The sequence below is a fragment of the Silene latifolia genome, chromosome 11, assembly GCF_048544455.1.
Source record: "Silene latifolia isolate original U9 population chromosome 11, ASM4854445v1, whole genome shotgun sequence".
In the NCBI taxonomy this organism is placed as follows: Eukaryota; Viridiplantae; Streptophyta; class Magnoliopsida; order Caryophyllales; family Caryophyllaceae; genus Silene; species Silene latifolia.
In genome coordinates, this window is record NC_133536.1 from 60,277,121 (window position 1) to 60,291,652 (window position 14,532).

At 37.6% G+C, this 14,532-nt stretch overlaps 2 protein-coding genes across 2 annotated transcripts; one reads left to right on the forward strand and one right to left on the reverse strand.

Annotated features, from left to right (window-relative positions):
- The first annotated feature begins 8,928 nt into the window (after positions 1-8,928).
- On the forward strand, positions 8,929-11,272 carry LOC141611688 (pentatricopeptide repeat-containing protein At5g56310-like). The gene has a single exon (XM_074430277.1). It carries the CDS (start codon positions 9,338-9,340, stop codon positions 10,739-10,741), a length of 1,404 nt encoding a protein of 467 aa, XP_074286378.1. The 5' UTR covers positions 8,929-9,337; the 3' UTR covers positions 10,742-11,272.
- Positions 11,273-11,419: 147 nt separating this feature from the next.
- On the reverse strand, positions 11,420-14,001 carry LOC141611689 (uncharacterized). The gene is made up of 5 exons (XM_074430278.1): positions 13,412-14,001; positions 13,101-13,210; positions 12,628-12,748; positions 12,346-12,541; positions 11,420-11,737 (listed from the first exon to the last, which is right to left on the reverse strand). The coding sequence occupies exons 1-4, from the start codon at positions 13,459-13,461 to the stop codon at positions 12,406-12,408; spliced, it is 417 nt and encodes a 138-aa protein (XP_074286379.1). The 5' UTR covers positions 13,462-14,001; the 3' UTR covers positions 11,420-11,737; positions 12,346-12,405.
- Positions 14,002-14,532: the final 531 nt, after the last annotated feature.

Here is a 14,532-nt window from a genome sequence, read left to right on the forward strand (position 1 = left end):
TGACACAATTCATAATGAGCTTAATAATTTTCTCAGGAAAACCGAAACCCTGCAGAGTCGCTCTCAAAAAATCCCAACGTATCCTATCATACGCCTTACTCATATCTGCTTTAAACGCAAATCTCCCATTCACACCCTTTTTATGCGAATTAATATTGTGAATGGCTTCATGAGCAAGAAGGATATTATCGGTTATCTGCCTACCTAGAATAAAAGCATTCTGAAAGTTCCCAACCAAATATTCCATAACTCGCGATAATTTATTAGTGATGCATTTTGTAATAATTCTCATAATAGCATTACACAAGCTAATAGGACGATAATCGCTCACCCCTTCCGTATTCTCGCACTTTGGAATGAGCGTGACAAAAGTCTGATTCAATTCCTTCAATACCATTCCCGAGTTCAAAACCGAAAGGACTGCCTTTGTAACATCATTTTTAACCATAAACCAACACTTATGAAAGAACACAGCCGGAATTCCATCCGGAACTGGCGATTTTAGTGCCCCCATTTGAAATGTAGCACGTCTAACCTCCTTAGCAGTAAACGGTCTTTCTAGAAAATCTACATCATCACTTTTAATTAAATGTCTTAGATTATGTACCATCTCAAAAGGGGAAACATCACCCCTATTAGAGCCACCTTCTTCATCAACCCCAGGCGGATTATACAACTCATAAAAGCTCGTACGAAAAATATTACCCACCTCCTTAATATCGAAAATCCAGGAGTTATCATTACCCTTAATCCCATAAATGAAATTCCTACCAGCTCGTCCTTTAACCCAGTTAAAGAAGTACTTCGTACATGTGTCCCCGTCAATATTCCATTTAGTTTTCGCTCTTTGCTTCCAAAAGATTGCCGCAGCCTCCGCAAATTTTCTAACCTCCTCATTCACACTATTATAAAGCTCATCTTGCCCTTAATTGCTAATTCCATTGCATCTTTGAGTTTTATATCAAAGTCCTCCCACTTCTTATGCCATTCTTGTCTCTTATCAAGCATCCACTTTCGAATGTTCTGTCTAGCCCTTGCCAGTTTACGAACTATCTGAAACGTCGGAGAACCCGTCACTCAAAAACCCCAGCTAGAATTAACCACCTGCAGACAATCCTCATAATCAAAGCCCATGAATCAATCTTATACGTTTTCTTACCATTATTACTAGTTAACTGAAAGTCTAGTTCAATTGGAGCATGGTCCGATATTTGAATAGGATAATGCTTCACCCCTGTATTTGGAAACATAAATAACCAGTCTTTCGACCCAAGAGCATGATCAATACGTTCATAAACACGCTTTTCCCCTTTTCTATTATTACACCATGTGAAACGAGGCCCTTTAAAAGGTATATCAACCAACTCATTATCAATCCTCCAACTATTGAATTCATAAGCGCCGTCAATAGGATTTTGATTGTTACTCAACTTATCATACACATATTCCACTTGATTAAAGTCCCCAAGAATGATATAAGGATGTACTAAGTTTATAAGTCAACTTTCCAATTCTTGCAAAACAGCCAGACGAAATGACGACTTTGGCGCACCATAAAACAAAACAAGGTAAAAGAAAAGCCCATTATATTTCTCACAAAAGAGGATGACGAAATTATTACATGTCACAACACAAGTCATCTTGGCTTCCTTTCACCATCCTACCCAAAGACCTCCGGATGCACCATTAGCATTGACACCCACAGACATAACAAAACCAAAGGAACGAAACATAGGGCTTACATTATTTATATCACACTTCGTCTCTACTAAAAACATAAAGTCATAATACGTAGTACTTAGCAACGCTCTTAACTTTGGAATTGTAGGGGAGAGGGTATTATTTAGGCCCCTACAATTCCATGCAATTCCAATCATGTTGAAGAAGGAGGTTGGGATGGGCCAACCTCCGCAAATCCCATACCAGCATTAACAGAAGAACAGTCAATTGAGTCATCCATTACACAGTCAGCTACACAGACTCTGAAACCACATGACTTCGAAGGCCCAACGGCACCAGTATCCGATACTTCAGCATTATACCCCTTTCTGATGCAGGTGCGCTTTGCCAAATGGGTTAAGTAACGTTTTGCGTGGCTAATAGAAATAATAGCCTCCTCAGGAACCAAAGTTTCATCGGTTTCAGAACGACACTTTCTCTTAGTCGCAGAAGCAATATCTTTCATAAGCAGACTAGTTTTTGTAGCATAAAAGATATGCTTTAGGCCCAACAAACCTTCTGATGCACTTTCAAACTCACCACACCTATTGTTCATCATATCCTGATCAGCATTTAGCAGCTTCAATCCACTCCCATCTTCATCTGTCTCTAACCCTTCAGTCCCTACACCCTCAGGCCCCTTTCCTTTATCCAGATGTCCCCCTGAATTGACCCCAAATAACTCGTTCAAAGGCTTGAGTGAACTTGTTCCCTCCTGCAATTCTCTATCTTTGCGCGCAATGGCACTTGGCACCAAATTTAAAGGGATAGAACCAATAAGGATACCTGGTTCATCTCTCTCTTCTCCCTCTCCAGCATTTCCAATATTCAGTTCCAACATAATACTGACCTCATCCGCCCCATTTGAAATAACAGCATTTGTATTATTTCCTTCAATTGTAGTACCAACTTCCATAGCAGAAGCAGAATTGTCAAAAGGAACTCCAATACCAACACGTACTGGAGAGACAGAAGTATCGGAGTCATCAATAATAATGACTAAGTCATCACCCATCTGATCATCACCCACTCCAGCTCCTTCATTATTCAGGTCACGAATCTCCTCATCCGGATAATAGTACACAATAGGAAGCCCCATTGGTGGTGGTTCAAAAATTTGGTTGTAACCCATGTTATCATCATCTAATCTTGCCCACTCAACATCACTTTCGACCCTATTAAGAATAGTTTCCTGAATATGCATGTCACGATCAAAGAAAATCTCTGCTCCATTATTTCTGGCATAAGCAAGATATAGGTCCCCCCCCCCACCCCCCAAAGCCATAGCCATAATCAACATCCATATTGTTATCATTAGAATCAAAGTGATTTCCAAAGTCTTCGGGTGCACTAAAAAACTCCTCATGTTGCTCAGCATCATCCTCAAGCCATCCACCTTGCCCACCCACTTCCAAGACATTTCCCTGATTTCCTTGACCATTCCCTTGAGTATCATCAAAATGTCTCACCTCCCTCATCAGATTCGGGTCATCATTAAGCACCCCATCATTCAGTACCCCAGCCGAGTCCACTCCTCCCTGATAACCAACATCTTCATTAACATTAGCCGCATCCTCAGATGGAGGGTCCCCATTAACTGCCACTGCACCCTCCACCTGGAAAATAATCGGTCCCGGAAAAGGTTGCAAAATAACAGTGAAACTCATGCCTGGGTAAACCCTCCCGGAGTAGTACCTAACCCAAAATCAACCACCCTCTCGACCTCCTTGATAGGCTATCATGTACCTATGCAAAGATAATTACCCTAGACACAAATTAATGTAGTAATAGTGGTCGAACACAAGGAGACGGGAATTGCGTTGTGAAATGTTATGGGAAGATTTCTATCAAGATCGATTTCGTTTTGGGTTTGTTTGTTTGGTTTGATGACTAATAAAAATTATGATGTAAACTATATAATAAAAGAGAGCCTAGGGGAGTCGGGTCACACATGCAAAGGTAAATATATGATCATGTTAAACTTGATATCAATAACATTGTTAATTGTTTAGGCTTAGAGACACCCACCTTACGGTATTAGTGTCAACCATAGACCGGGTCCTAGAGAAACTCTCGTCCATGACTAGGTCGTCCTACTACACATGCTTAGTCTAATTCAATTCCGTGCCTCTCGACTTTTAGAACGAATGAACAAACTTAATCGATGAATAAGGCCTTTAAACATAGATTAAACGTGACGATGCAAACATGTGATAGAAACAATTAGACAATATTATATCAACCTATTTTAACATTTTACATATTTGATATTGCATGGCTTTCCTAGCCCCTAGACTAAGGAATTTAGCTACTCATGGCGAAATGTAAATTATAAACTTTGTTGTAAGAAATGCTAAACATGATTGTATGAATTATATAAACTAAATGATATAACATGTAATAAAAATATAATGCTAATGTAATAAAAATAAAGTACTAAAGATAAACTATGCGTAAACTAAATAGAAATGTAAAATCGTAAACTAGAAATAGAAATACCGTATTGGAAATGAACTTGTATGGAAGAAACAAAGTAGAACCAAATGTTTGAAATATATTAAGAAACAAATGTTTGATAACTACAAGCTTGACAATATTTAAAACAAATATGAAAACTATGAGAGAAATTATGCTTAAGGCTATTGTAAAGTATGAAAGACGTAAGAATATGAGATGGGTTTGGATGCATACAAGTCCCCTTTATATAGGACTTGGAGGTGAAACGTAAAGAATCAAATGACTGCCAACCCCGATCGGGGACAGGTCATCCCAATCGGGGACGTGTGTTTCCAGCCCGATTAACTTAACTCTCCACTTAATTGCTTGGAGAATCCTATGTTGGTGATTAATTGAGTGATTAATCACCCAGTTAAGACCTTAATTCTTGGCATCCTAGGTATGTTGGAATCTTATGCTTTCCACCTTGACTTGGACTTGAATTTGGGCTTGACTTTGATTGTTGACAACATTTGCATTATACACATTAGTCCATCAATTTCTCCATGCAAAACTCATGCAAGTACTCCATGCTAGTCCAATACTTGGTCTTGCTTAGCCATTGCACTCTAGCTTGGATTTTTGTTGGATTTTGGCTCCTAAAAGCTTAAACTCCTACAAAACATGTGAAACAAGCAATTGCAACTAGAATAACAAATATTAGCTCAAAACACTATGATAAGTGCTAAATGACATGTAAAAAGGAGCTAATATAGGGGGTAAAAATATATAAAATATTCACTTATCACTCCTCATGCCTCCGACGAAACCTAGACCTTCTTCTATTTCCCAAATTAACATTTGAAGACACATACCTGGTTGTTGATGGAGTTGCACGCAAATCCATATTAAACATAGTGTGATTTCTTCGAGCTTGAAACACCACAAAACCCCTACTCGCAGTTCTGTCGAGCATACCATTGATATTAGACACCACAGACATAATACTATCCCGGCATTGTGACACCTTATGGCCAACCTTCCCACATCGAATACAGTATTTAAAAATATCCTCGTATCTAAACTGGACCCAGAGAAGACGTCCATCATCCATAGCAAGGAAAAAGCCAGGGACTCGTGGTTCATTAAGTTTGATATAAGATTTCAACCGCAAATAATCATTTTTCGGCAGGACCTCAAACGATTCAATCTGAAACTGATGACTCAATAACTTCCCAACCACACTAGCAACATGCATGGTTAGGAACTCAAAAGGTAACCCACAGACACGTACCCAAACTTCGGCATATGGAAAACGAACCGTCCTCGGAATAGTATCCGGAAACCATCTAGCAAAGACCATCACCGCTCCGTCAAATGAGGCAGTACTCCTTTGCAACAGCTCCTCTCGATCATCGTCAGCATCACAATAAAACACATATATCTTCCCCATACGAAATGTCGTGATTCTCCCCCTCGAGCTCCATTTCTTACGGATAATATCATTAATCTTCTCAGCCTCAAAAAGTCGATAATCTACCAAAAATCCCAGAACGCACTGACACCAAACCTCCCTTGATCTACCCAATGAAACCGGATCAATATTAACCACACCTCCCGTTCTCGGAAACCGCCATGCATTCACATGTAAGGAGTTTAAAGGATGAAAATCGGCATTAGGATGGGTTTGGTGAAAGTCTTGATGATTATGGAAGTGTTGATTAGTGTTATGATGATCACGATTGAAAGCAGCATCTTGGTGCTAGGTATTCTCTACATTGAAATTACCATACCTACCAAACTGATGTTTAAATTCCATATTAATGGAGTGAAAACAAGAAGAAAAACCGACTGAAATGATAAAGGAATTAAAATGATAGTGTTTTGATGAATGAAATCAAGCATTGAATGCCTGGTTTAAATAGGCCCCATAAAACCCTAGATCACGCTTGGAAACTGAAGGGTCAAACAGGAGAGACCAATTCACAAAAAAGAACTTCACAGTAATTGGGTGTACTTCCTCGAGCCTCAGAAAAGCAACAAATCCCCAATGGAAGAAGCTAAAATTGCAATGATTAACAATATAAAACTTGATTTTTACGGAAATAATCTGCTAAGCATATTTGGGAATTAGGGTTTGTAATTTGTGCCAATAGAAGATGAAAGAAATCTGACAAAACAGCTGGAATAGAAAAACCAAAGGACAAAACAGTGGGCTCTCTAATTTGAGAGAAAATTCTCTCTCTACGTTAGAGAGAGAAAACTACTGAAAGTTAGGATGAGTATTCAATCTTTGTGATTATAATTGTTATGCAGGTATACACCCGATCAATTTTCATGGATTAACTCTTTTTTAATCCATTGTGGTCTTACCCTATACAGCTATACTGTTTTAATTTTCATGTAATTTAGCTTTTTTTCCACACAAATTATAGAATGTAAGGCAGTGCATTTTTTGTTTAGAGATTAAACTTAAGTACCCATTTATATGTTTTTTAGTGACCTATTTACTTATTAAATGTACTCATTTTGTCATTAAATCTTTAATCACGGCAGTAATAACGGGATCGGTGAATGTGTCTCATTATTAGGTTGATTAATTTTATCTTAATTATAATTTAAAATATATATCAAAATTCGTAAATGATAAACGTATGAATTAGACAAGTTAACACAATTTAATTGCATATAAAATAATCTTTAAAAGATAAACATAGATATGTAACAGATTTTAGCATATTAGCACGAACTTTAAAATTGATATTCATGTTAATTCAATAATCTATTTTGGCCCTCTTCTTTTGGACTTAAAGTCACTTAATTTAAGTTCACTTCAGATCCTATAAGTTCAGTTCAGTTCAGATCAGATCCTATAAGTTCAGTTCAGTTCAAATCCTATAAGTTCAGTTCAGTTTAGATTCTATAAGTTCAATTCAGATTCTATAAGTTCAGTTCAGTTCAGATCCTATAAGTTCAGATCCTATAAATTCAGTTTAGAAAAGTTATATACAGAGTATTATTTTTAAAAACCGACGCAAAAATATTTGACATTATTAATTATTCGATACATATATACATTATTATTTTTAAAACAAAATTATCACTCTTCTCATTATTTTTTTATCGTAATGTAACCGTAGTATAATGTATGAACAAACCAATGTATATAAAGCGGAAAAATGTTATTATCTTACCTTGTGTTTTAGACTATATTTTCTTATCAGTGTTCTCTCTTGGCTGCCCACTAATTTCGTGTATAAATTTTATTTAATCTCAATAAAAGTTTGCGTTTATAATAATAATAATAATAATAATAATAATAATAATAATAATAATAATAATAATAGTAATAATAATAAGTTGCGGTTTTATAAAAAAAAATATAATAATAAAAATAACAAGAAGAACAAGAACAATGATAATAATAATAATAATAATAATAATAATAATAATAATAATAATAATAATAATAATAATAATAATAATAATAATAACAATAACAATAACAATAACAATAACAATAACAAATAACAATAAAAATAAAAATAACAACAACAACGACAACAACAACAACAACAACAACAACAACAACAACAACAACAATAATAAGGGAGTAGGCGCACAGATTGTATCTCGGTTGCCCACCAATTTCTTGTAAACTTTTGATTGATTAATAAAAGTTTGCGTTTTTATAAAAAAAAAATATAATAATAATAAATTTAAGTTAATTTAAATTCGGATCGTGTAAGTTCAGTTCAGATCCTATAAGTTCAGTTCAGATCCTATAAGTTCGATTGATTCGGATCCTATAAGTTCGATTCGATCCAATAAGTTCGATTCGATTCGGATCCTATAAGTTGATTCGGTTCCTATAAGTTCGATTCGAGATCCTATAAGTTCGATTCGATTCGATCGATCGATCCGTTTCAGTCCAAAAGAACAGGGCCTTAGGATGAGCTCCTCCATTAACATTTTGGAGAGAAAAAGATTGAAGATTAGGTTAAAGGATAAAGTTCAGGGAATCTCAATGTATATATACTCTCTATATAATGAAAGAGGAAGAGTCGGGTGTTAATGAATTTGAAAGATGAAAAAGAATAAAGATAAAAATAATACCAACAAGGATGACGAAAATAACAATATATCAATGTGAGTATTAAACTTAATATTTGTAGTAACACGAGTAGTACAAATAAAGTAATATCGGTAATAGTAAAATGAACAATAGTATTAGTGGGTATAATGGTAAGTAATCATATTAATTGTATGAGTAATGAGAGTAACAATAGTAACAACAGGAATAGTGATGTGTCTCATTATCGGGTTGATAAATTTTATCTTAATCACTATTTAAAATATGTATCGTAAATGGTAAAACATATGAATTAGACAAGTTAACACAATCATAATGTTGATTAGATACATATAACAATCATTTTACAAATTTTGTACATAAAATTTATTTTTAAGAATTTAATACAACCCCGTGAATTTTCACGGGTCTTACACTAGTTTTCTTTGTTTTTGTTGTCTCTCTTATTACTCAAATAAAAGACAACACGTGCCTCCTATGGTCAATGCTGGATACTTTACTTTTTTTTCCCTGAATTGTATGTTGGGGTATTTAACAAAAAAAATGGAATCAAAGGTGGTAGTTTGCAAAGTAATGTATTTATAAGGTAGTGTTCAACAATTAACCCTAAAATATAATAAGAGCACAAAAATCTAAGAGTATTTCACCCGAGTTGTGACTTGTGAGTTGAGGCTAACAGCTCCGCTCAAAGCTAGGTGGAGCCAAGTTTTTACCGAACCAACCCCAAAAATTTGCGAACTTCATTTACCCTTTTACTCCGAGTCACACAAGTCTGACAACCCTTAGGGTGTGTTTGGATAGCAAAAGTGGAGGGAATGAGAGAAGGGAAAGGGAGAGAAGGAAAGGGGAGGGCGAATGGAATGTGGTTGTTTGAATACAATTTCTCTCCAAATCTTACCTATTATAAAAAGATTTTGATTAGGCTTAGAGGAGGGAAATTTGATTCCTTCAAATCTCTCCCCCTCCATTTCTTTCACCCCATTTACTATCCAAACAAGGAAATCCTCTACCCTGCCTCCCTTTATTTTCTCTACAAATCTCTCAATCCAAACATACCCTTAAATTACAGCGGCCTTATTCGAAATTTCAATGCCGAAACTAGAGATGTTCCCGCCAAAATTGAAAACCATGATCACTCATCGTCTTCCACCCTTCTCTCTTCTAGCTGACAAATGTACCACAATGCATCACCTCAAACAGCTCCACGCTCAAATGATCATCTTAGCGCGCATCCACGACAACTACGCCGCCAGCCGCCTCTTATCGTTCTGCGCTCTTTCGTCTTCTGGTGACATTGGCTACGCCATAAAGTTATTCAATTACGCACAAGAACCCAATAACTTCATGTACAATACTTTGATTAGAGCTCATGCTAGCTCTCAACACCCTTATAAGGCTCTGTTAATGTTTGTGGAAATGATGAGGAACGGTGTGACACCGGGGAAGCATACGTTTCCGTTTCTGTTGAAGGGTTGTGCTTGTTTGAAGTGGGTTTTTGGGTGTAAACAGATTCATGCGTGTGTGGTTAAATATGGGTTTGACTTCAATTTGCATGTTGTTAATGGGTTAGTGAGGGGATATAGTGTTTGTGGGAGTTTGGGACGTGCACGTCAAGTGTTTGATGAAAGTCCTGGCAGGGATTTGAGTGTTTGGACGAGTTTGATTTGCGGGTATGCGCAGAATAATTGCTCGAATGAGGCGTTGTTGTTGTTTGATCGGATGGTTAGGGATGGGATTGAGCCAAATGGGGCTACACTTGCGTCTGTTTTATCAGCGTGTGCTGAGGAAGGGTGTTTGGTGGTAGGGGAAAGGATTGAGAGTTTTATTAGGGAAAAGAGTGGTGATTTTGGAGTGATTCTTGGTACTGCCTTGGTTCATATGTATGTCAAGAATGGAGCTGTGGCTAAGGCTAGAGATGTCTTTGAGGGTATGAAAGAGAAGAATGTCGCGACATGGAATGCTATGATTCAGGGGTTAGGTGTTCATGGACATGGAGCTGAAGCTCTTGATCTTTTTTGCAAGTTTGAGGAGGAAGGATTTGTGCCCAATGGCATTACTTTGGTGGCAGTCCTATCTGCTTGCTGCCATGGTGGGTTTCTCGAACAAGGCCGTGAGTTTTTTCATTCGATGAGAACACGTTACAAAATTGAGCCCAAGTTGGAGCATTATGGGTGTATGGTTGATTTGCTTGGAAGACAAGGAAAACTGCTTGAGGCAGAGCAATTGATACAAAACATGGAATGGAAAGCAGATGTGATGATTTGGGGATCTTTGTTGAGCGCCTGTGCGAAATGTGGGAATGTTGAGGTTGCTGAAAGGGTTGTGGAAGAGATTTTTGCTTTAGACAGTAATAATCACGGAGTTCGTGTAGTTTTGTCCAATATGTATGCAGAGGCTGGGAGATGGGACGAAGTTTCGAGGTTAAGGAAGGTGATGAAGGAAGGAAAGTTCAAGAAAACACCAGGTTGGAGCTCAGTCGATTGTGGTGGTTGATGTTTTATTTTTATCCATTAGATTAAATCTTTACAAGTATGAGAATCTCTTCGAACTGCCTGGTAGACTTGACAATGGGTTATTTGGATTGTGTCCCGGTCAGGTTTTTCGAGTCAGGCTGTTTTTTCTAGGTTTACTGCCTGGTATCTGATGAGAGAGGATTTGTTCAGGGTTGATAACATTGCTCGCTCACTGACATTATTATGCCTGGTGTATACATTCGAATTCATCTCTGAGATTGAATTTTGTCTGATTAAAAGTCGAAAGTTTCTGAACAAAGACTTCTTCCAAAAGCTTTTCCATTCGGACTCACCATATACCATTGTAATGTTGTATATGTCAGACATGACGAGGTTAACCCAAAGTGAGGCTTTTCAATTCATGCGGAAGACGTTTTTTTCACAGGCTATGATAGTTCGAATTGGTCAAGGAGTACAAGAAATGCGTCACAACTCGCAGGGGACCTTGCCTCCTGTTGATTTTTTTGCAAAATGCATCTCAGACGAGGTTTCTCCGGCTCAATTGGTTAATTTTGTTATAACTTCTTTATTTTCATATGATTTATCACCTTAACTTCTTCATTTTCATATGATTTATCTCTCCCAAAGACAGATTGATTTGAAGACTTGTGGTCTAAATTAGAAGATTTGCAAACTATTTTACTGTAATGCATGATCATATATAAGGCGTACCGAGAAGCTCAGTCTGTACATGCTTTATTAGGTGTTTCTGTAACGTATTTATTTCACATATATACAATCTTGAATACAACAGTCTGTAAAGAGCCATACAATCCAGCATAATATACACAGTACAGGATCTTACCCCCAAATTTCTCCTGTAATTCCAACAGTTTAACCTGCATTTATGTAGAGCAAGGACGCTTAACCTCAGCTATCAATTGTTGAATTACCGGTCTTTAAGAGTATCAATCTGAACCACAGCTCCGATGTCCAGTCCTCTGATAAATCTTCCAGCTGACTACCAATTCTTCACCTGGTGGGCATGAGGTGGTATTAGATTCATTTTAATTTACAAAACATCTATGTTACTCAGATAGTCAGCCAGACTCGATATAAGCGTGTGACGCTGGTACGTATCCAAGTGACGAAGTGTCAGACTTGGCAGGACTTTCGACAAGAGGGAGACTGTAAGGGGTCATGTCTTCATAACATAAATATATTCAAAAAATAAATACTCCGTATTAGTTTTAGCAAGTGAAATAGAGATATGTTGGAGAAACAAGGCTTGAACATCATAGAAATGTTTCCTACAAAATCTTATTTTCTACCATCGTCATACGAGCTTCCCTTTTAGCTCCCTAGAAGAAAGGTCGGATTGATAAGGGTCGAACATGGATTCCATTCCCACATTCATAAGTATCGTATTGAATACAAGTACTGCCGTAAAAGTGAAGAAGAGTTAAGGTAACATTGGATGACATATCACCGTGTTTCCTTCACCTTAATACATGATATAATACCATACCATTCTCAATTCCAGAGTACTACCGTGAGTATGTGGCGCAAAAATTCAAGAACATGGGCTAGAAACCAAGCAGATTAGAATGTATTTATGGGAAAAGAACTGTTGAAGACACTAACCATGGGAAATATGAATGTCATTAACAACTGCTCCTTGTACTGCCTGTCCTGCAGAACAATCTAAACCTTGTGCAGTGCGCTGTTTTGCGTTGCACGCTTGAGAAGAGTGGTGTACTCGCGACCTCTTGACCATTCATCAATCTCACGTGCTCTCAAAACTGGAAGAGGGTGTGAAAGTTGCCTTGTTTGAGCATTCCTGACAGAAAAGTTTTATTGTTGCTAAATTCAAGTGGAGTCCTTGAGACAAAAAGTTAATGACTTGCATCCAACCTTGAAACTTACCTTATATACCAGCCTGTTAGGCTAGACGAAGCTTTATCATAAGAGCGAATGCATCCACATTTAATTGGTCCGCCATTGAAGGACAGCCCCCAGAGAGTTTCATCAGAACTGATATGACAGTCTCTTGTAAGACCATCCAAGGGAGAAGAAAAAAGTCAGTTATATAATCTACTGTGAGAGTAATCAGAGGAAGAAGGAAAACTAGAACTAATCAACGTCCTACTCATTCTCATTCTATAGTTACTTCCATCTATTGAATAATCTTCTGGTATGTTATTCACCAAAATTAAGAAAAATGGCAAGATGTTGATGAAAATGTAAGTTAGGGAAACTGAAAGGTCAGAAACCAACCATGGTGACTACGAATTATAAAAAGCCAAAGTTCAAAGTGAGAAGTTTATTCATGTACACCTCAAAATGGAAACCAGGAAGTTTATTCATGAACAGAAGCATTAATTAAAATTAAATCAAACCTTGGGATCTTGAGCAACAAGAAGGGCAGCACGATCCCAAGTTAGCTCTGCAGCTCGAAGCCAGCGAAACAACTGTTCCTCTATGCTTTGAGCAATTAAGCCACCTATTCCTGCAATCAGATACAGAGCTGAACTTTTCACAGACGAACTGAACCACCTTAATGGTGATGGAAATCAAACATATATATGTGCACTTTCATAGCTGACCCTCTATATTTGATATCTATCGTCTATGTGATTCTATGTTCATACCTTAAAAGTACAAATGAATGAGATCTATAAGCTGTAAACAAGTAATCAATGTTACTTACCAGGTATTGTGTATGCCCCGAGAGCTAGGATATTTGCATATGTCAGGCATAACCCATGATCACATTTCAGATGACCCAACTCATGGGCTAATACAGCCTATTGAAAATTGAAATAATCTGATTAATTTTGTGTTAAGTCGTGCTCGTATTAACTCCGCCTGTGAGTGCTTTCGGGCACACTGCCGGTCCCAAGCCCGGATAAAGGAGGAGGGTTGCGGTAAGTCTGTGGCAGCCAGCATAAAAACTTAGTCACATTTTATGGACATGAATCGGAATTTGCACTTGGTTCGAGAAAAGACATTCTCATTTGGTGACTTATAGGAGTGGAGGAAATGCTAGTCAAATTGACTTCCTTTTGGTAAGGAATGTGTGGAGGAAAGAGTACACCGATTGCAAGGTCATACCCGGGGAAAGTGCCGCAACACAACATAGACTAGTGATGCTTGATTTTCGGGGTAAGAGAGACTTGAGGAAGAGAAAGATAATCGGTGAGGCACGTATCAAGTGGTGGAAGCTACAAGGGGAAAACTAACAAGCGTTTTTGGATAAGGTTGGAAGTAGCGATATTTGGTCGGATTGCAAGGAGAAAGATATTGATGCAACGTGGGATAAATTGGAGCAAGTTGTAAAGGATGGATTTGGCGAGGGAGGTGTTAGGGGAATCTAAAGGGAATAGACCATCAAGTAAGGACACATCTTGGTGGAACGATGAGGTGAGACAAGCGATAAAGACAAAACGTGAATGCTATAAGGTTTTGGGGAAATGCATGAGTGATGAGAACTTTGAAAAGTATAAGGAGGCTAGACGATCCGCTAAAAAGGCGGTACGGGATGCGAGGGCAAAAGTTAACCAAGAAGTGTATGCCAGGTTGGACACGAGAGAAGGATATCTATAAACTGGCTCGCATAAGAGACCGAAAGACGAGAGATATTGGGAGAGTTAGGTGCGTGAAAGATATGGACGACAAGGTTCTGGTTCAGGATAACGAAATAAAGGCTAGATGGAGTTCTTACTTTGATACTTTATTCAATGGACATCAGGAACAAGGTTTTGAGGATGTAGAGGTAACACCAAGCATGGTTAATCGGGAATTTGTGCGAAGAATATAAAAGAGTGAAGT